Genomic DNA, 22,525 nt, shown 5'->3' with positions numbered 1-22,525 from the left:
GTTTAGGTGACCCAGAAGAGACACTAACTCGTTACTCCAATGCAATGGAATCCAAACATGACTTTAACAAAGGCGAATGTATGCATCCTTCTTATAAGCAATGCCACTGTAATTATAGCAAACTACCTAAAACATCTCACTAACTATACCACAGACCCACATTGTTTAAAGCTGGCCTAACAAAATTATGAAGAGCCAACCACATGCACGCGATGTTCAACTGGCGGTGGCAAACTACAGTGGCAAGCAACAGTGATAAGCAACAAGTTTGGCTGTTGCGGAGGCCTATCTGTTGCTATCAGTTGTTGCACTGCCGGTTTTGGAAGTCACTGCTGTAGCTAAAATGTAAAACTATTAAAAGCAGGATCTTAAATGCTCTTTACAGATGAAATAATCCAAGCTAGGACAATAATATTGCATGGACTGCAGTCTTGTAGCTCTGTAGCTACTTCACTTTGCAATGGCCTGTCTGTGTGGTAGCCCTACAGTGTAATGCGACAGTGGGACATGGTCTGCTCGTCATGTCATGCTGCCACCATTAACAACAAAAGCTGTTTCCTCACTTGGCTTTGAGCTACACATACAGTTGCCATAGCAACAAAAAGCCATAAAAAGACATTGCAAAAATCAAAGGAGGAATAGCCACTGTTTTTCATGATAGTGCTTGCATTCTGCATCAAAGTTATTTATTTATTGCAATACCAGCAGGGCCCAAAAAGGTACACCAATTTTACAAAAACATAAAATAAATGTAACAGTACAGTTAAGCACGCTAATGTTAATTAAGTACAACTGCCCTTCATAAAAAGAATGTAAATGACAAAAGAAATATCTATAATGAAATACAATTAAGTGGAGATCACTACAATATCTGATCGATAATGGCAACTTTTAATGACACAGCATGGTGGTGATGCAACAGGGAAGGTGGTTCTAGCAGAGACAAGGTTTAGGTACAAGGAATTGGTATTGCAAATTGGAATGGTGACTTTACGTTGGTGATCAAGGTGCAGTAACAAGTATGGGGGTGGTGAAATAAGCTCACGTTTAATAGAAGGGGTTACGGACCAACATTTTCTGGGACGTGAAGTTTCTCTTAGTAAAAGTAGCTCAGGAAGCCAAGGTTAGTCTGTTAGTCTACAATGTTGAAACACTGGTAGTGCGGCAGTAGTTACAAGATATAAGGTGAATGAATCGATTTGGAACAGATTCTAATTGCATCGACCAGGTAACATAGGCCCAGGTTCTAGATAGTCGACGTGTACTCGAGTTCAGATTGAATAAATGTTTGATACTTCTTTCAAGTGCGTGCCTGATGCAACTGCTTCACAGCGATGCGTCAAGAGTTGCGGCCTATAGGAGGAGTCGGCCCCTCACTCACCGCAGGATATAGCTCGGATGGCGTCCTTCCAGCTTTTGGCGAACAATGTCCACCTTCTGTCGTGGATACCAGTCGAGTGAAGCGGCGGACTTGCCACTCTTCTCCCCTGCGTTGCATGCATCATTTGTCTCTCAGATGAGCAATGTCACACTGTGCACTGTATTGTCAACTGTCACGTGACAGTCGGTGTTTCTTTTTATACTTTGTTTCATTTTTTTTTTTTTTATGGAAACACTACTTTGAAGATTTTACTCAGGCTCCTTCCCCTTTTTAGTGGCTAATCAAGCAGTTTGATTGAGGGTTTAAACAACACTAGAAGTGATGAAGAGTTCACTGAAAATGAAGTTTTGCAGTGAGAAAAAAGGAAACAAAATCAGCAGACTCTCGCAGCAGGCAATGCCACATTCTTAAGAGCAACATATATTTTTTAGATATGCACATCATCGTTGCACGCTACACTACTGCCTTGCTGTCGACTCCAAAATACATGCACAGACACCACTGGTCACAGCATGTGCGTGGCGCATGAAGCCCTTCACAAATTGCCAAGCACGAATGTTGCGAGTAGCCCAATGGTTGGTGCATCCGACTCCCAAATGCAATTTGCTGCAGGGGCATGAGCTCGACACCCAATGGCAGTGGCGGTGCGTAAAGATTTGGTTTCTTCGCTATTTACAGTGATGTAGCTAGAAATTTTTTTCAGGGTGGCCACCCGCTTGACGATGATGGGGCCACATACTAACACAGAAATTTCGGGGGGGGGGGGGAGCACATCATGCCCAGTGTGCCAGCCCTTGGTCATGCCACTGGCCAAATTTGATGCAAAGATGGGTGGTTGTGATAATTATGCGGGCAATATTTTTCCCGTGTAATTAGATAAAACAAAAAGATTCTGAGTTTTGATGGCCAATGTGGAGGGTGCGAGCATTATGCAGTCAAATTGGTGACTTGGGCGAGTTGGTGATGCCTTTCAAAATCGTTCTAGTGCTAGAAGGCGCTGACAAAGAAGGGGGAGTACAGGCGCTTTGCGTTCTGTACCCCCTTTCTCTGTCCGCGTCTTCTAGCGCAAGAACAATTTCGAGAGCATTGTGTGAGTGTGAGCCTTCTGCAAGTAAATATGGTGTATCTGCCAAGCTGGGATCTTTAAATTAGTAAAAATCCTGTTGACATGACTTTGAAGATAGCATCCATTTTTTAAATGTTTTCCCCGAGTACACACATCTCTTGTTGAGTGCATACACACTTCATTTATGATGATTTGCCTTTAGATGCAACACACAAACATCAGCAAGTTAGGAACACCAGAGACTGAAAAGCACCATGTTCTTAGATCACAGTGGCTTTTTCAGCAACCTTGCTACTGCAAATTTCGCCTGCTTGAGGAACTTGTCTGAATAAATTTGCTTGAAGCAAGTACACCTTCGGTATACCGTGTCTTCGCACTGCCACAACAGGGCAGCACAGGTACAGTTACAATTTCATATGCATTTTCGTATGCATTTTTTGCGATCTTGCTCCATGTCCCACCTTTTGACACCTTTAAAACATTTTTGTGGGCGCAACTTATCTTTCGTAAAACTTGGCACAACGTTCATAAAATCACAGAATGAGCCCAAATTCGTAAACTTCACAAAAAATTTCACAGTTCGCAAGTACGGCGAGCTGTGAAGGCATTTGAAAGTGAGGGCAAAGTTGAGGACGAGGCAGTGGCCTAAAGATGACAACAGTGTAATGGGAATGATGGACGAATGCCAAAAGACACACAAAACTCAGTTGAAAGCTTCCAACTGCTGTCACAGTAGAAGCCTTTCAGATTTCTTTTTCCTCGTCTATCTTGAACATTGTAAATTCACCTGACGAAGTTGGAAACCTACGACCATATTGTCAACAAATGGTGCCCAACTGTCCGGGATTTTGAAACTTGCCTTTCTGTTCTTTGTTCAGCTGACTCTGCCTCTTTGCAAACCTCTGGAATATGAAGAAAAATAAGAAAGGAAGCTATTAAGGTCAGCACTTTTCAAACCTATTATTTCGTTTATTTAGCATTTTGAGATGCACAATACAGATACGCAGGGTGCCCCAACTAACATGCACCAAGCGCTAAAAGAGGGAGATTATTTTGTGCAGAGACAAGTACATATCGTTCACAGTGGAGTGGAGAACCTGCTAGTAATTTGTTGTTGTTGACAGTCAATCACATAACTATGATTAATTATAGCAAATTACAGCTTTAATTGTAAAGAAGTTGTAGATAAGTAAAAGACAACAAGTAAAAACGTTGCAGACAATTAATAAGGAACATGGAACAGGGATGTTTTCTGCAAGGTGCTAAATTGAGTACTTATTTTTTTCCCCAGCTAAATAAGAAAGGCTGCAAAATATGAAAATTGCCATGCCACTATGCAATTGCTCCCACTGGAAAGCAACATCCTCAAACAGGCTTATTGATATCTGCTCACACACAGTGAATAGAACAGTCTAGAATAGAACAGAATAGAGCACTATGTAACTCTACAGCACAAATTGAATCCTGACTTGTTACTGATAAAAGGCTTTTGTATTAAGCCACAGTGTTTATTTCTTGTTGTACAGAGTGTTACTGAAAAGTTTGTCGCGGTTTTCAAAGCATCTTCGCTGGCTTAGCTTTGTATAACTCTTCCATTTTGATTGTATATTTTTATTGTTATTAAATGATATTTCTTCTACTTGATACCCCTCCTGTAAGGGCCCTGTTCAGGCGTGCAGTAATCTTGTAAATAAATAAATCAATCAATAAATAAAAAGGAGAAAATGTTGATGAATAAGCTATCGCTTTATCTGTCGCGCCACTCTCGAGACAATGCCCAGCTTTGGTGTTGTTATGGAACAAGAGCGAATAGATGTCGTTGCATCGTGGAAAAAATTCGCAACTTTCATGTTGCATTGGAAGGCGCTCTTGTGAGCATCTCCCAACAAGCATATTTTATGGTGCTGCTTTCTAGAGTGGGTGGGTACATAGTTACATGGTATGTTTCACACCTTGCGAGGTTTCTGTTTCAGTCGGGGAGGGGGGGAGATTACGCAATTATTATCTTGCTGAAAACAGCTCAGGAGGCAACCACAAACTAACATTTGACGCATGCACTAGACCACTGACAATATATCCGAGTTAATGAAACTAAGTTGAGGCATCGCTTTGCATAATACAGTTAAACTTCGATATAACAAAGTTGGTAAAATCAGCAATTGGCTTCATTATATTAAAATTTTGTTGCATTGACATTTGAACTTTTATGCAAATAAAGCACATAGTCGATTATTTTTCTTACACAAAATGAAGGGGTAGCTTTTCCAAATTGTTGAGCAACCAGAAAAAAATTCACCGATGATTGATACTCCCCAATGCGAAATTTAAGTGCAGCTGTATAAGTGTTTTTATTTCACCATATTGGCTGGCACAGACAATCTGTCTCATGTGGCAAACAGAGTACGTATATGTGGTGCAACTGCTTTGCTAATCGGGAGATCGGGAGAGGTGGCATGTGGTTTGACACGTGGGGTTGACTCGCAGCAGCTGCTGCAGACAGACCTCCGCTCATGCAGCACTTTGTTTTCATACAGACGACGTGTGCTACTCTGCTGCCATCTCTCAGCCATCGTCGCCGCAAAGCCAAGTCTTGCGCGGCACTGTTCATTTCTTCTCATGCTTTCACCATACACTCTTTCTGCACTTTGCTCCTAGCGCTCTCTTTGCTATCGGCTTCTTTCATCTTCGGCTGCGCTACGAGTTTGCTTTCGTTCTTCGCTGTGTTCATTCGCTCGGTTACGAGGGACAGCGCCGACGCTCACTGCAAGGGGCACCTAAAAGCTGCACTCTAAAAAGCAAGTCTGAATGAGAAAAAAGAATACATTTTGTTGAATTTGAGTTGGCAATGCAAGATATGGTTTCATGTCGTATCGATGATATTTTCACATCGGCAGTACGAAGTGAAGCCAGCCACGCTTTCGTGTTCACTCCACTCCCTACGGCTGATAATGTCGCCCGCAGTGGGATGATGCTATCACGAAAAGTGCCAGCTGCAGAGAGCGAATGCATTCGCTTGCCTCTCGCTTCAACGTGTCTCGGAAACTCGAGATTACGCAACCTGCAGTACTAAACGTGCTGGAAGACAATGCACATGATGCAAGCCACCCCAGCATGCCCACTCTCTACACATGCAGCAGATCACTTCTAAAGCAGGACGCCTGGGCTGCGTATGCACTCCGCTGCGCTGACAGCCATGCCAGACCCCCACCAACCTGCTCCCCTCCCGTCATGCGCGCTTGATCGAGTTACCGCGAGCTCACTCCCTCCCCCCTTTCCCCTTGCTTGTGCGAGGAGACTGCACTCATCAATCCACCATCCTACTCAGCTCACCCTTGCGCGCTTTAATTTGCACCCAAAGCATGCAGCGCATGGCGTGCAATAGGATCTCATTGCACTTGGACTTTATACAGAATATGACGCTGCGCCGCTTCAGCGGTCGCTCTTGGTCGCAGGGCACACAATTTGAGATGTGTGTTGGCAAGCAGCTGCTTGTAATTCAACCACTTTGACCATCTGCATCTGCATTTATGCCCTCACTATTCCTTTACGGCAGCAGTGAAAATTTTTTATGTTGAAATCATGTGTAAACATAGTTTGTTATACAATCGAACCTCGATGTATCGAAAAACACAGTGATTGGGAAATATAGCCAGAATTCGATATATAATGTCACGTAAAATGTGCATAAGAAACCTGCACAAACCAATCAATGAACCAATTGTAGTGCAGTAAATACTCGCTTGAAGCTTCACACAAAGCATTGATTTCTTTGGCTGAAAGTACTGCAGCATTGTAGCCTGCTTCTTATTGGCAGCCGCATGCTTAACAATGGCATTCGCAACATAGTCCAAACAATCCACAAGCGATAAGCCAGTGCCTTCTATTGTGCCGCAGCAGTGGCGTATGAGAGCCAAAGCAGCTACAGCCTCAGTTGAAGTTGGGAGCGGGGCAACATCAGCACTTGCGGGATCAACCTCAGCAGCGCCTTCATTTGGCCACTACTTCCGCTGTGATTTCCACGTTCGTCAATCGAAGCATTTTGAAACACCGTCAATAACAAAGTATTAAGTGGAGTCTATGTGTGAGACCAGTGAGTGTGTGCTGTCATGCGTCTTTGTGGAAACAAACCGCCATTCCTTGCAAGGCGTGGCAGGCGCAGAGTGCGGCACTGAGGTGGAGTCGGCGCCGCAAATGCAATGCGTCGACATTGTCGAACCAGCCAAGCTTCCGTGTGTGTATGCGACTATGTTTCAATGGCGCCCTCGGCGCAATCGATGTGTGCAGCTATAGTGCACAGTAGTCGGGAACGCCCATCGCGTCACTGCTATCTTTGAGGGTGTTGCGGGAAAGCTCACCGCCTGTCAACAGAGCACACATGGTCTGTGGTATATTCATTTTACGTCTGACCCCATTTGAAATAAAAAATAACAAATGCATGCGATTTTGCAGGTGATATAAAAAGCGTTCAATGTATGCAATGATTTGATATATCCGTGTTCAATATACTGAGGTTTGTCTGTATTGAGGTTCCAGATATGTGTTCTGTGGACACAAAGTCATAAAAGGTTCATTATACCGAGAATTTCCTTATATTGAAGTTTGTTATATCGATGTTTAACTGTACTTACATTCTTTATCAGTAAGCGCCTGCATAAGAGGAAGCATGCTGACAAGCTATCCAGAGCTGTCTTTCTTTTTTTTTTTTGATAAGCAATACTTTCAGAGCTCACATTCCAAGTATAGACAGCACAGGTGCCTTGAAAAAGCAATTTTATTTACTGCCCACAAATGCAGAGTGTGTCAAAATGCATCCTGGGAGTTTGCAACAATGTTTTGAAGTGCAACTTCGTGCCAGCCGAGCTACCCTATACCTGCCAATTTGTAAACTTTACAATTCGTAAATATCCTGTAGACATGATACTAGAGAAGGGGGGGGGGGGAGGAGATAGCACATATTCTTAAAGAAGTGCACGCCTTTTGTGGAATACATCAGCACTTTATTAAAGCTGATCTACTCTTAGAAGCAAAAATTCAAGCAGAAGCAAACTAGGAGCAGCAGAAACAGACAAGCAAGAAACTGTGTTTAGATCGTGGTCACTTCTTCAGTGACTTTGCTGGTGTTATTTTGCCTGCTTCAGGTTGCTGTCTGAATAAACTTGCTTGAAGCGGGTACCTCTCTCATGTCTTTCGACAATCACATTTCCAAAGGTACAGTTGCAGACCAACAAGTGATATTTTTTTAGTGAGCAGAATTTCTTTCTTGTGAGAATTTATTTTTTCGTAAACCTTGACAAAACATTAACAAAATTGTAGAATGAGCCTGAATTCATAACGTTTAGGGGAAATTTGAGAGGGCTGGTAGGTGTGCCATCGTGTATGATGAAAAGCGGTGACCCTACCAGCCAGTCAATGGTTGGCTCTTGCACGAACACATCCATCATGTCAAGCAGTGACCGGGAGCCGCTGCGCAAGGCTTGCAGGGTGTAGTGCATTGCACAGGCCATGGTTCCCCCTTTGTCAAAGGGTTCAACCAGGGCTGTGTACATGGCAGTCAGTCGGAACGGCATCAGCTCCGGCACAGGCAAAAACTGCAACAGTCAGACAGGTCGAAACATAAATTAAGGGTAGTTGAGTTAGTTTAGCTTTATCAAGTGTAAGGTTTATCAGGACAAGGGGGTTATCTTGAACAAGAACATTCAGTTAGACAATATAGTCACAGAAACATTAGCACCTAGCAGAGAGCCAGAGTAGGTTTTGAGGATTATTATGTGGAATACTAGCGTTGAATATCCCGGCAAGAAAACAAAGTTCTGTGATTGGCAGTCAGCCTCAAGAAGCTGTGCAAGAATGCGTTTATCTAGGTCAATTACTCGCAAGGGACCCTGATCATGAGAAGATTTAAAAAAGAATGAAAATGTGTTGGACCGCATACAGCAGGCATTACCAAGTCATGACCAGCAGCTTATCACTATCCTCAAAAAGTGTACCATCACTGCATTGTACCAGTACTAACATGTGGAGCTGAAACTTGGAGGTTAACGAAAAAAACTAAGAACCACACAAGAAGCAATGGAACAGAACAGTTAAGAACACAAGGATAAAGTGAAATTGGGGTGGTCTTTTGATCTTTTATTTCATAGTGGTGGACAACTGGTTGTCTATTAGAGCTGCAGAATGGGTTCCATGCAAAGGGAAACGCAGCAGAGGACAGCGGAGAACGAGGTGATGTGATGAGACTAAGGAATTTGCAGGCAATGAATAGAATCAGCTGGCCAAGACAGGAGTTAATTATATATATATATATATATATATATATATATATATATATATATATATATCTTGTAGACCACTGGGAGAAGCCTTCATCCTGCAGCAGCACAAATTAAGCTGATGATAACGGTGATGATGGCAAGTGGAGGTGACGCTTTCTATGTATTCGTCTTAATCCTACTTTCCAGTGGAATGGCAGTGTCCCACGCATATCTGACATTTATGCATCAGCTAGAATTCTGTGATGCTATGCTTTCTACAATGAAAGCAACGTGACTGGAAGTGTCAGTCATGGCATTGCAATGCAGATACCATAAGGCAGCACAGAAGTACCATAGTTTATTGTGCTACGCTTATTTGGTTGATGCTAACAGCATTTAACTTAGTAGATAAACATACCACAACAGCATCCACATTCAACAATGCTCTCTGAAAGGCACACAAAGCTCAGAAAGCATTGAAAGCACACAAATGCAATTTGCTACTAATGTAATGAGCTAAAATGTTGCGCTCTACTATGACGTAATGTCACACTTGGATGAAATTTTAATGAAAAGAGAACAACTATCAGACTTAATTACATGAAACTGTGAAGCGTGATTATGGTGTAACAGGATGCTGAAAGCAATCTGGCTGCAAAGTCAGGTGTCTGGGAATAAATCGCGCCACTATCACCGCAAATGAAACAAGAGGAATGTGCCTTCTACCAATTTTGTCTTCTCGCATTCTCATTTCACTTCAGTGAAAGTGTTGCTATATTTCCCATTTCACAAGCGCAGATAGGCAGACAACACATATTTTTTCCGTGACACCCTGGACGCATTGCACGAATGATGACATAGCAAAACATGCATTACAATGGTAAGGGTGTCTCACCTGTGTGGCAACACCAAAGGCATAGCCAAAATCAATGCCAATCTCAAGCCCTGTTTTAGTTCCGACCAAAAAGTTGCCAAGGTGGCGGTCACCGATGCCCAGCACCCACTGAGCAATGCTGATTGTTGCGTGGGAACAGATGAAACGGGAGCGCAGAGCGATGAAGGCTTCCGGGCAAGAACTCAGGCCGAGCAGGGCTTTCCTAAACAAGATGGGTGACAATAAAAGGAAAAACAAATAAACATCATCTTAACGCTTCAATGCGGCAGTGTGTCAGCTTGCATCATGCCCAGCTGTTTTCTGCAGGCTGGCAGTCACAGGTTATGCACAAAATGAGGAAAGACTCTGTGTGGTGAACCAGTTGTTACGGTGTCTTGCAGATAAGCACCAGGTTGAGGATTTATTGCTGTTCCAGTCATGGCTGCTGCATTCTGAGAGGTGGAATGCAAGAACACTCGTGTACTGTGCCTCAGCTGCGTGTTAAAGAACTCCAGCTGGTCAAAGTTACTCTGAATTCCTCCACTACGATCTCTACTACAATTTCAGTCTTGCCTTGGGGCATTAAATTCTACGAACCAAACCAATCAAATCAAGAAAAAATAGAAACAAGAATGGCAAGGTTGACCCAAATAAAAATGTCACTTGGAAAAAATGAAGCAAAACTGCAATTAAAATTTAACACTTTATTTATAGAATGAAATGACGCTTGCTTCTATCATCTTGATAGGCTATCACAAATGTAATCTATCGCAATACTATATCTGTATAATAAAAAATTGGCAGTGGCTTAGCTCGGTTATGGCAGGATATACGTAGCGAAAGCTAAGGCATAGCGTGGTCAGCCTTAGTTAAGCTTGATTGCAAGTCCAGGTTAGTCTGGTTGTCTAGCTATGTTGCAACGTTTGGCCAGTCGTTCGGCGCGCTGTTCGTCTGTTTCCTGGGCGATTCGTTTCCTCTTCATCTCATTCTGATGTCGATTCCAGGCCTCCTTCTGCTTATCAGAATTGTCGCCGTCCATACTGCCACCTCAACTGTGATTGCGGTGCACGCGAGCTCTCCTTTTCCATCCTCTGACGTTATCAGGCATGCGACGCAGCTGGCGAAGCGAGCGGCGGCGAGTGCAACGACGAGGAACGTGGTGTGACGTCATGTGTCTCCTCGGAGCACGGCCACGGCGAAATCGCAAGTTCGCGGCCAGTAAAGCTTTCGCTTTAATACCATTTTGGAATAGGCAGTTCTTGATACTTGGTAACAGCATGCGTAAACACTCATGTACAATGCAGAGGGATGTAGTTACACACACAGCTAAAGGTAATGAATTCCAAGAAAAGGACAGTCAGACTCACCGTAGAGCCTGCTTGCTGGCTGGTCGCAGGCAGCCATGGTAGCGGGACATAGCTGCCTTCTGACAGGACTGAGTCTCGTAAGCCTTCATGTAATCGTCGACACTATGGAGCTTGTAGCTGCTTGGAACCCGGTTTCTAATGTGGGAAGAAAAACGGTGAAAACGTAAAAGAGATACGTGTGGCAGAAATGAATAACTTGATGATAAATAACTGAATGATGAACAACTTCAAAAGCATAAAAGAGCACTAAAATGAGATGGACACCAACTCCAGGAGCGAAGTTCGCAAAGCCTTGACTGCCTGAAGTACCATGTCCAACATAACAAACGACTGTCATCTGTTCTTATGAACACTTCTATGGGGAAATATTTTTGTGAATACAGGCCCTTGAGACTACGCCATGGATGCTGATGCAGACAGCTTGGCTATTAAAGGGGCCCTGCAACGAAGTTTTGGAACATGACCAAATTGAACATTTTTTTTGCTACGTACCATCTACTCACTTTTGTTATTTCTGTAACCATGCCCTCAAGCATTGTTCCAGATTCGGAAAGCTGTGAGGTAGATATATACATAAATAAGCTTATCTGTCCGACAATACTGTCATGAGCACCTGAGCCAAATATTGTTCCCATGCATCATGCTTGAAGCTCACAATTTTGCTCGAAAAGGCAGCCTCCTCTTTTCTTTGATTAGTTTTTTGTCAGTGCCACTTTTTTGGTTATGCTTATTAAACAGAAGTAAACGTGGAGGTCAAATTTATTTAAAGACCATGACTAAGCAGTGCTTCCGGCCAGAAGCAAATTAACAAAAATATCATCACATATGGCGTGGTGGCATCATGTAACACTAAACAGGGATACCATGGCCTCCGAGGTCGGGTGGTGTGGTGGAGGGTTGCACCATGCAATCTCAGAGGCCATGCTAGTGGCATGCTGCAGTCACTCTTCACTACCAGATGGCACCACTAACATTACCTGACGTGCTCATGATGACAGTTTCTGATTCTTTCCTTCTGTACATACCATATAAGTAAAGATGACAAGTGCTTTAATGATCACTGTAATAGTGGTCACTGGTCACTGTAAATAGTGGTAGTGGTCACTGTAAAGGATCACTGGTTACTGTAATAGCCTCACGACCTGGACTTGAAAAAAAAAAAGCACGAGCTTACATGTCTTCCAGTTCTTCAGTTGTCAGGCCTTGCCTGAGGAACTCTTCCAGCACCATCGTGTCATCCAGCCACTGGATTAGTCCGACCCTGCAGTACAGTGCAAGCAGATGGCCCAATGTAACCCAAGGTACTGTGGCAAAATAGGTGTCCGTGCAACATGTGTGTGTAAATTTAAGTATCTGCAGATATGAAATCAATGCGTGCGTAACTAGAAGAATGTCAAACCAGAGGAACTGGCAAGTATGGCAAGTCATAGTGCTGTTGTACAGCCAACTACAAAAGCTTTCGGAGCACAGAATTTGCGAAAAAGTTACATTTCTGCATGGCTATGGCTCTTGGCCTGGAATACTTGTGGAAGATGTGTTGACCATGCAGGGAAGTATCCATGACATTCTTCGATCGGAGAACAAACGTAATGGCTGTGACAAATGTTTTCTCTTTGCAGATACTGTGCTCCAGAAGTTTGTACGGTTATGATTGCAAAATGCAATATGTGAATTTGTTTTATGCCTTGGCTGCACCCGGTTGTACCTTTCATGCCTGTCTCTCTCTCTTAAAGGGCCCCTCACCAGGTCTGGCCATTTTGAGCTGACAAGCGCAGAGCATACATTGTGCGATAACAATCGTGCCTGCAAAGTATTACATCACTACGTGCCGCGAAAAGACCTGAAATTTCAAACCGAACATCGTTTTCCCTTCTGCTCATAACCGCCACACTCCAAGCCAGAGGATGACGTACACGTGCTAGTGCGCCTACGTATACGTGTTTGCACTGTGACATCGCTCGTGGTGACACGTGACTTCGAGGATTATTCAAGGCAACATCTGTTATTTGTTTAATGTGTTGCTTGAATAGATGAATTAAAGCTTAGAGAAATAATAAAACACACAAACCGAATATCCGCACGTTTTTGTTTTACTTTGCACCGCAGCAAGAGAGATGTACTTCCGTTTCGTCTGCTTGTTCCCGTGTCGTGCAGCCGTGCGGGCAGACATCGAAACTATGAGATTTTCTAACGTGTTCCAGTGTGGGATCATACTCTGTGATCCGCTTGTGTCTGCCTCAGTATTCATGTAGCACTGACTTATACCGCTAGTCAGATGTCCTCGTGCACAGCATGCTAAATAGTGCGTTGCACGAAAGGAGACAATCAAAACAGCTCGAGCGTAACCCTGTCAGCAGAAATGCACCGTGCCGCAAGAAAGCAAGGAGAAAAAGAAATGAAGGCGGGGCCCATGAAATATGCGTCATGTGATCCTCGAGGTGCGGTATGGGAGAACGCAGGGAAGGAATTTCGCTTGCGGAGGCTAGACGGGGTGAGTGGAGAGAGTGTCTCGCTTGGCAGTGGAGCTTGCCTCCTGAAATCATGGGTGCGCAGCACTGAAATATTTCGATCTCGGCTATTAATGAGCCGATTTGAAAAATGTTTGCGGCAGAACGCTCCCTCGAGGACACGTAACAACTTCCAGCGTATAACCAAAATTTGCTATGGGGCTTGGTGAGGGGCCCTTTAAGCCTCAGTTTTGCATGCTGTTGTAATTATGACACATAATCTGTAAACTAGGGAAATGGCAGGCTTTTATGTAAGCTCTTGAATTACACTACTGTATTCAAAGCTCGTTGCTTATTTTCATCCTTTCATCAAAATATTTGGTTTTATTTTCCACACACATAGAGAAAACTAAAGTAAATGGACTGCTGATAAGTTGTATGTTCATCCACTTGACTGGGGTGCCCTATCCGCTGACATTCTGCAGTGTCATGTAGCAACTGCAACAAAAGGAATCGTCCCTTCCAAGGTCTGGATGCTTACACATGCAGTTCAGTAGTGCCTTGTTGAATGTACAGTGATGAAAGCCATCTTGCTTGCTCTTCATTTCATTGCTGCATTCTTTGTGTATAACCTAATCATGCCATTCTCACTTAATAAAGCCTAGTCGGTAGTAAGCAATTGTTCATGTCTGCCCTCTTGTCCCCGTCTTGTCCTGACGCTAAAATTGAGTAATTACTAAATACCAATCAGCCCGTTCTGAAGCCTTGCTGTGGCAGACACCATGAAATATGAACAAAGTGACCATCAGCAGCCACTGTTGCAAATGAACAGAGAAGGCAAATACTGCTCCTAGCAAAGACCATTCATGTCGGGCAAAGGTAGAACATGCACTTCGATTAATTAAATTTTGGGGTTTTACATGCCAATACAACGATTGGACTATGAGGCACACCATAGTTGGGAACTCCGGATTGATTTTTGACCTGCCTGGGTTCTTTGAACGCATTCCTAAATCTAAGTACGAGTGTTTGTTGCATTTCACCCCCTCCCCCCCTACAAAACGCGGCCTCTACAGCCAGAATCGAACTCACGACCTTGAACTCCGCAACGCAATGCCATAGCCAGTGAGCTACCGCGGCACATTAACTAAGATTTGAAACCGCACATTCAGTTTCACTTTGCACCTGTGTGTCAGCGGAACCACGCTGTAAGTCACAAGCTGCAGGTGCTTGCTACGGCACACAGGGTCCTTCTGGAGCAGATCGTTCATGACCTTGAAGATCTGTTCGATGCGGTCGTCCTGGCGCAGGTCCTCGCCGGTCTTTACCAGGAACCGGTACTCCTTCTCGTCGTCCCCGCGAATGGTGATGCGGCAGGGCCGCTGCTTGGACTGCAGCACTCTGATCTGCACGCATGTAAGGGAATTATCATTTCCTGTGCGCATGGCCCAAGTGACAAGTGGTTTATGCATAAAACGAAAAGGCAAGAGGCTTACACTTTCGTCAAATCCAAAAACCTTGACATGGTACTCTGGCATTGGCCTCCCCTTGCCCGTGTACTGGCCTGGGAGTTATTTGGAGTCAACAAATGAGTTAAGGTTAGGTAAACAGGTGGGAACAGTAGCTCTAGACAATGCACTGGCCACATACCAAACTTATTCGAATCTAGACCGATAGTTTTTTTTCCAAATAATCATATACGAAACCCTAGGGTCGACTTAGATTTGAGGATTTTAAAAATGCAGTTTTTAATTGAAATTGGTAAGTATGGTGCATCGCTAGAAGCAACTAGAAAAGTCAATATTGCAGCCGCTACTAGCCGCATTAGTAGCCAAATGAAGTACACAAGCGATGTCGCCATTTTGACCTGTTTCTTATCGGGGTGCAGCGTGGCGTTATCATAATGGCACCAAACAGACGATGCCACTATAGTGCCGCTTTCAAACGAAAAGTTGTGCTAGCCACAGAGGCATTGTCAAAAGTTCAAGCCAGGTGGGACCTTGGCATAGATGAAAAAAATGTCCATCGTTGGAGGGGGCAATGGAAGATGCTTTTTGCATGTGCCGCAATGAGGATGGCAGATAGCGACAAGGCTAGCAGTTATGATGACATAGAATGAGTTTGGCATGTGCACATTCAATAAATGTTGTTTTAGAAGTCGAAAAAATTGGAAGTTGAAAATGTATTCGAAGCAGCACATGGCAAACATGCTTTTCTCAGAATTGCACATGCAAACCTAAACATTTACCAGATGCAGCCAATAAAACAAGTGCAGTTGGCTTTTTCTAACCTGAGATGTGAAATTAATTCGAGTTATGCAGTGTCAAATTAAATGCGTTCAAGATGTGAAGCCTTTTAGCAAGGAGAATATGGAGAACTGAAGCACTGGATTTTTTGTTAATTGCAGCTATATGAAGCCGAAGGCAATGAAGCCAGGAAAACTGTTATATATATATATATATAAGACAAAATATGTCGAACCAATGAGAGAAATGGAAATGAAAGTGGATGAGGACAACTCGCCACCAGTTGGCAAGTTGTCTTTCTGTCCATTTTCATTTTCCTTACTATTTCTACATTTCTACAATTTCTATGTCTACCAACAGGTGACTGGGAGCACCGAACCCCCAAAAAAGCTGGGCTATGAGGAAAGCTGCAATTCAGAACTTTTTAAAGGGGCTCTGAAACACTTTTTAACTGACATCACTATTAAATAAATGTCACCTCACCAATCTCTCACCACACACACACACAAAAAAAAAATCTTGCAAATCCTTCAAGCACAAGTGAAGTTATTGGACTGATGAGTGGCTTTGGCTCTTGATTCATGCCCACTAGCATGCTGGATCGAGACGGCTTGTGCCGGCACCCCGTGGCGGCCGCGATATCTACGGCACGCTTTTTATCTCAGACGCCGTGCACGGCAGATGCGGCAATGCACAACTGCCGTGTGCAGACCGGCAGTGCAAAGATGAAATGGTCTTTCTGTCTTTTCAAGATCGCACACACACACATATATACAGTATGTCACTTATTTAACTTAAATGAGAAATAAGTGTATCACTGAGAATGTGCACGCGATCATGAAATCAGCTGTTGGCGGCTCCAGCTGCTTGCGATGATGCTGCAATGCACCATAGCAAAGGAGAGAGCAAGCAATTTTTCGCTGCTTTTGACACGAGATTGTAAATTCCTTGCTGCATGCAGTGAAATCATGTTTAAATCACATGTTCATAGCAGCCTCGTTAACAGATCAGTGCCGAGGGCGCTACCGTATCTCGAAGGTCATACTAACGTGCTATACTGTTTCTCAACATTACAGGTTAGGCATCATTTCCAGCGAGTGACAACAGCAATTGCTTTCGAGTTTCGTTATCGAAATGTGCTTTTGCTAGCTTTTTTGCTGCTAGAATCAACTTGTATTTCAAACGTAATAATTTGAACGAAGGCTGGTCTAGGTCTACACTATCTAAAATATAGACTTGTTACACAGTCCAAAATTGCGTCGCAGCTGGACTTCAATTCTGACTGCCCCAAGTCATTTAGTGTGCACCAAAATCTCAGCACGCAGTTCTTTTTCTTTTTTTCCGCAATGATGCCAGCAGGGCAAGCAATCAAACCATTGACCTCATGCTAAGCATCAAAACAGCATATCCACAAGGCATTGCAGGCATCAAGGTGACGCACAAAAATATGGCAAGGACACAAGAAGACACATCGAACAATGCTCTGCGTGTGTGTGCGCTTCACATTTGCAAGGTGGACCACCAACAGCCCATGCCGCAACCCTCGTTGAATGCAAGACAGCGCTACTAAAATGCCATAGCATTTGTCTTTCTGACCGTTTCGACATCGGTCTCTGTTTGTCACTCTTAATCTTTTTTTTTCTTTTTTTTTTTTGCCTGTTGACACACAAACCTGGGATTTCCAAACTGTGCTCCTGGTTCAGAGAGCTGAAATGGCTGAGCCAAGGCGAGATGTCCTTGAGTGCTTTTGGAGGTTCACCAGCCTTGTAGCCGCTCATGATCTTGTTGTACTGCTCTTGAAATTTCTGAAGCAAGGAGACAGGCACAGAACACAGCAAACAATGTGTAAAACAAGGGCATGAGCACTCAAACAAAGTTGTGTTGTACAGAAGAACCTCGTTCATACATAAAAAAAGAAAGAAGAAAAAGAAAAAAAGGAAAGCTAACTAGGAAAACGTATGACCCGAAGTCACTAAAAAAATTGCCAGACTTAAACTACTTCACATCTATGTAACGCGAAGCATCAAACGAGTCGTTGCAGCACAAGACGCCGACGTGCGCCCAGCTGCTGGGGGCCAAGCGGTCCGAGACAGTAGGGTGGTTTTCGTTGCTTCGGCAAGCTTATGTTGGCGTTCCTCGAATTCGGCCTGGGCCAGCAGCTTTCTTGAGCGGGGCATTTTGGCGGGACGTTTTGACATGCCTACTAGGTGCGAATAGTTGTGGCACGAGACCGCCGATGCGCGTAGAGCTGGTGACGCCAGAGCGAGCGTTGTCGTTCGATTGCACACTGTCATTTTCCTTTGCAAAACCAAAAAGAAATGAAGCTTGTGGGTGATGCTGGGATATCATGCCTACAATATCGCCTGAGAAAAACACGGCGCTCGCTTTGCACTGCTTACAGCATGGAACAACAGCGTGTTTGGGTTATCCCCTGTTAAAAGCGTGCAGTCCGCTACCAATGGCATTAAGTCACATGCGCCGCGGAACAGATAGGTGAAGATGCTTCACAATAGTGTTGGTGGCGATAGCTGTGAATGCGGCGTGTGATGAATGGGAAAGAAATTTGCTGATATGGAATAGGAAACTAAGTGTGCAACGGCGTTCTCACGCGAGATGGGCCGGCGAGTACTGCGGGGAAGCTGTTGTAGCGGGCCGGCTACTATTTGGAAAGCGTGCGTCTTGCCTTTTCTTGTTTACACGGGATCTAGCAGCCACAAAACATATCATGCGATCGCAGTTTGGAGATGCACTGATCGTTGGTGGCGAGAGATTGTGTTCTCTTGGAACATACAAATTGGTAAAAAAGAAGCATAATTGTACTGGGTAATTTTTTTGTGTTCTCGATCACAAACATTCATGCCTGGAAATCATACGTAACGGGATTCTATCAACAAGGTTCTACTGTATTACACTGCAGGACTATGTAATTGAAGATGAAAGGTGCCGATTTAAGCATCTGTAGACTGAATTATAGTTAACAGGGTCTTATAGGCAACAAATGCAGGTCACTAATGCTCAATTATATCTCTCTTTAACCACACAGAAATACACACACACAATTGCTTTCAGTACATAATGGTCAAATCGACTGCTCCACCCCAAAATACCCACATACTAGCACATAAAAGAAATAAAATAATAAGTTGCGTCTCAGCCTGTCTTGCTACAAATGATGTCCAAGTGTGTAAAGCATAAGCATGGTGGTGCTACATGAATACAGGGCATAGAAGTTAGTGGTGAACTTACAGAAACGCCTTATAGTGCATTACAAAACACAGTTACAGCACTAATAAAGACGAAACACAAGCATGAAATGCACAGGATGGGTATTGGTACTTTGTCTTTCTTAGTGCTGTAACTACGTTTCATACATAATGGCGATAATCAACTGAACCAGCTTTCAGCAATAGTCATACTAGTAGTACACTTTTGATTTACGAGTTGTAGATGGCCACATTCAGAGACACAGCATGACGAGTTTGTGTTCTTGAACTGTTCATGATTGGTACAAGATGAACTTACTGTGCATGTTTGACACAGGTGCTGGAAAGTTGCACGTGCTTTTGCTCAACAGACACGTTGTGTTGAGAGAAAAAGAAAAAGAAAAGATTCATGACTGGGCAGAAACATACATTTCGGCTCATTCTCTTTTTCCGTTGGCGATACTTTCAGACGCACGAAGCTTCAATGGCATGACACTAACCGCAGCACCCTGCCCCTTCAGAATTCATCTGAGACACACTCAGTGTTAGTTGACTGCTGAGGAATGTGGCACAATTGTAAGCACATATGACAGTATTTGCAGCAGTGTATCTAATAACCCTATTCCATTGATGTGAGATGCGAGCCTACTTAGGGCTGCAGAATGATACCCAGCATTACGGAAGGAGCATCATATGCAGCGAAGGCCTATTAGCGTAATCATGCCAAAAGGAACTCCATCATCATTATCCATTGCTAGGAGCCTTATCCCGTGGGACGCATGGCCTGAGCACATGTATTTCAGGGAAGCCATTTCAAGGCTTGTTGATGTTCAGAAAGCAGATCCTGGATGTGTTTCTGAATGGTTGCTGAGGGGGAACAGCTGACAACCCTTGAGAAATTTTAGGAATGCAAATCCATTTTTAAGTCTCAGTGATAACTATCTACTAATCTGGTTTCTACATTAGCTATGCAAACCTTGTACATTTGTGTCTATGTATGTGATGTTAAGATGTGGTAATAAAAGAGGGGGACCAACACACTTCACTTGTGGCCGTGCAGTTAGTAAATGCTGTTTAGGATTGGCTAATATCAGTGGCAGGTGCTCAAATGCTATTACATCCGCTCCTATTCTGTTAATTTTACTAGGTCTGCTTTCTGAAATGAAAAAAAAAAAGACTCATTTGATGACATAATTGGACTTGTGTGCCATGCAGTAGCTGTGTAGCGGAGACTAAAACATGAGGCGTTATGGCCTGGATTCCCAAGTACAAGACGTTTGTCCAGCAAGCAATCCCTCAGCTCGGGTTGGTAAAACCTTAAATGTTACATACGAATATCGGCATAACGTGCACATATGACCATCGGCATAACAAGCAGGGAGTAGCCAAATACCGCACAGACTCGTCCAAGGGCCGCACTATTTTTTTCTTCACAATTTTGACAAGGTGCTGCCCTTAAATGGGAGCGAACCCTTTGGTCAAAATTGCACATACCCCGGATTCCTGGATGTACCATTGCATCAGAGGTCAACGCGCAGCTCTCGCCATCTAGTAGCGGCACGCGGAAGTATGCAGCATGCGACAATTCACCGATGTGAATTTTCGCCGCAGCCCGCGCATAGCATAGCGGCACAGAACGTGATTGCTGCTTCGCTGGAAATATTTTTCATCCACACCCCCAACTGCCAAGTTGGGGGTGCGGCCCTTACCCATGTGTAGCATTTGCACGAGTACATCCTGTAAGCTTTTTCATGCACAGTGTACAGGGTGGGAGCTTACCTTCGGTGTCATAGCAGCAAGCTTTTCACCTTGGGCACCAAAAGCGTCTATCACTTTTTCTCTCATTTTCTGCGAGAAAGGAGGATCACGACAGAGAAAGCTTGGCTCAGACACTTAAGATATAGTGTTGTGCTGGTTATCAAAAGGCTAAAAAATGGTTAAAAATGTACCATTTTAGCACTTTAACCACATTACCAAGACCATTCACCAGTCTACTGTCTCTTTTCTTTATTTTGCTGGTTTAAAATACACAATTACATTCAGAGTAAATCAATTGAAACCTTACATACTTTAATTAAGGTAATAAAGTTTCTTCATTTAAAGGTAACTTTGCACTGTTTGGGGAAGCAATAGAAGAAAACAGGTTGAAAACATATTATTAACAGATGGCTACGAGGGTGTAAGTCATAAAGAATGCAATGTTGGAAATATAATTTTATGGGGCGTTGATTACTGATTTTCAGGTAGCTTGAATATCACATATGAAGATACGACCACACTGCAACCAGCACTACAGCAAATGAAAAAAAAGAAAGAAAAAGAACTCCATTTCGAAGTATGCTTGTCGTTTATGTATTGCATGCGTTTCAGTTTTCTCTGCTTTTCATACTAAACAAAATTTTGGTTGCACACAAGGACACTGTTCCTACACATCTCCAAAAAGTGCAAAATCTCTTCTTCAAATAAAGTGCTGCTTTTGCAAGAAAAAAGAAGATCGCATAGATAGTATTATATAAGGATATTAGGGATGAAACATTCATCCTCGAGTTAGACCAGCTACACGTTCTACATTTGCAGAACAGACGACTGGCGATTTAGTGACAAAACGGGCATATAAAACCAGAAAGGAAAAGGAAACACAACTGAGTACAGCAGGAGATTAGATGGAATGACGCGATCAGATAATTTGCCACCACTGGATGGAGTCGACAGATGATTGACGACTGACGATTGTGAGGTCACCATTCGAGTTGTTCGTTTCGCACCAGCCGTAAATGAGCCGATAATGATGACCAGTCCACAAGATTCAAAACAGGGCGAAACTGAATTAACAGCGGCCCTAAACTTGCGTATTTAAAAGAACTACATTTTTTTCTCCCCCGCTAATTCGTGGGCTCAGACACGTGGCTACCCTACGCCAGGCAACGCCGTCAAGATGTCAGAACACACCTCAGAAAAACGCTGATAGACACGACTCCACGAGGAACGACTTGAAGAATCGCGGCTGCACACCAGAAGCTGCGAGACGATTTTCTTGAACAGCTCCTTGATTGATGCTGGGCCTTGCTTTTCGTTCAGGGCGTCCTTCACAGACTCGTACCAGTCCTACAGACACAAGCATGGCCGACATTCAACCACACACACAAGAAGACCATGTGTGCACTGATCAGGAAGTAAAAATGTAGATTCGCATTATCAAGTTCAGAAGAATTTCTTGTTCAGCGAGTTGGTGCATCTTAACAAAAATTTACACTTGCATGAACTAATGATAGCATTTAGCCGTCAGTTTGTGCAGTTTAAATTTTTGTTTGTCAGGTTTGTAGCTTGCAAGAATTAGGCATCTTAAATGTTAACACTTAGCACACTTCAGTAATGTTTCTTCGTGAGGTGTCACGTGAGCTGTGAGGAGTTGCTTGAGTTGCTGAATGTGCCTCAATACAGATTATGACTCAGGAATGGATGAGGAGCAACACCTTGTGAAGTACAAACTTCATTCAAGGTGCAGTGTTGCCCTCTACTTTGCAGATTAGCAGCACATTCATGGATACATGTTTTGGATCTAAATTAGAAGTTGATCTTAGTAGCAAGACGTATGACTACGAAAATATAGCAGACACAAGAATGTCCTGCGCACTGTAATACACTGTGCAACCTATAAGGTAAATTATGCATAAAATAAAAAACACAACA

General features: G+C 43.5%; 1 protein-coding gene across 1 annotated transcript in view; it reads right to left on the bottom strand.

The window, feature by feature from the left end:
* Window positions 1–22,525, bottom strand: part of LOC126529470 (DNA-dependent protein kinase catalytic subunit-like) — a 181,166-nt gene that overhangs the window by 4,957 nt on the left and 153,684 nt on the right. The window contains exons 82-92 of the mRNA XM_072284110.1: window positions 21,785–21,940; window positions 20,615–20,683; window positions 17,305–17,578; window positions 14,883–14,950; window positions 14,572–14,792; window positions 12,114–12,200; window positions 10,940–11,074; window positions 9,594–9,795; window positions 7,847–8,035; window positions 3,307–3,349; window positions 1,382–1,487 (exon numbers count right to left, since the gene is read on the bottom strand). Coding sequence (XP_072140211.1) covers window positions 1,382–1,487; window positions 3,307–3,349; window positions 7,847–8,035; window positions 9,594–9,795; window positions 10,940–11,074; window positions 12,114–12,200; window positions 14,572–14,792; window positions 14,883–14,950; window positions 17,305–17,578; window positions 20,615–20,683; window positions 21,785–21,940 — 1,550 coding nt within the window. The remainder of the gene's footprint in view (window positions 1–1,381; window positions 1,488–3,306; window positions 3,350–7,846; window positions 8,036–9,593; window positions 9,796–10,939; window positions 11,075–12,113; window positions 12,201–14,571; window positions 14,793–14,882; window positions 14,951–17,304; window positions 17,579–20,614; window positions 20,684–21,784; window positions 21,941–22,525) is intronic.

The sequence above is a fragment of the Dermacentor andersoni genome, chromosome 8, assembly GCF_023375885.2.
Source record: "Dermacentor andersoni chromosome 8, qqDerAnde1_hic_scaffold, whole genome shotgun sequence".
NCBI lineage: Eukaryota > Metazoa > Arthropoda > Arachnida > Ixodida > Ixodidae > Dermacentor > Dermacentor andersoni.
The sequence above is the reverse complement of the archived record's forward strand: the minus strand, read 5'-3'. Positions and strand labels throughout refer to the sequence as shown.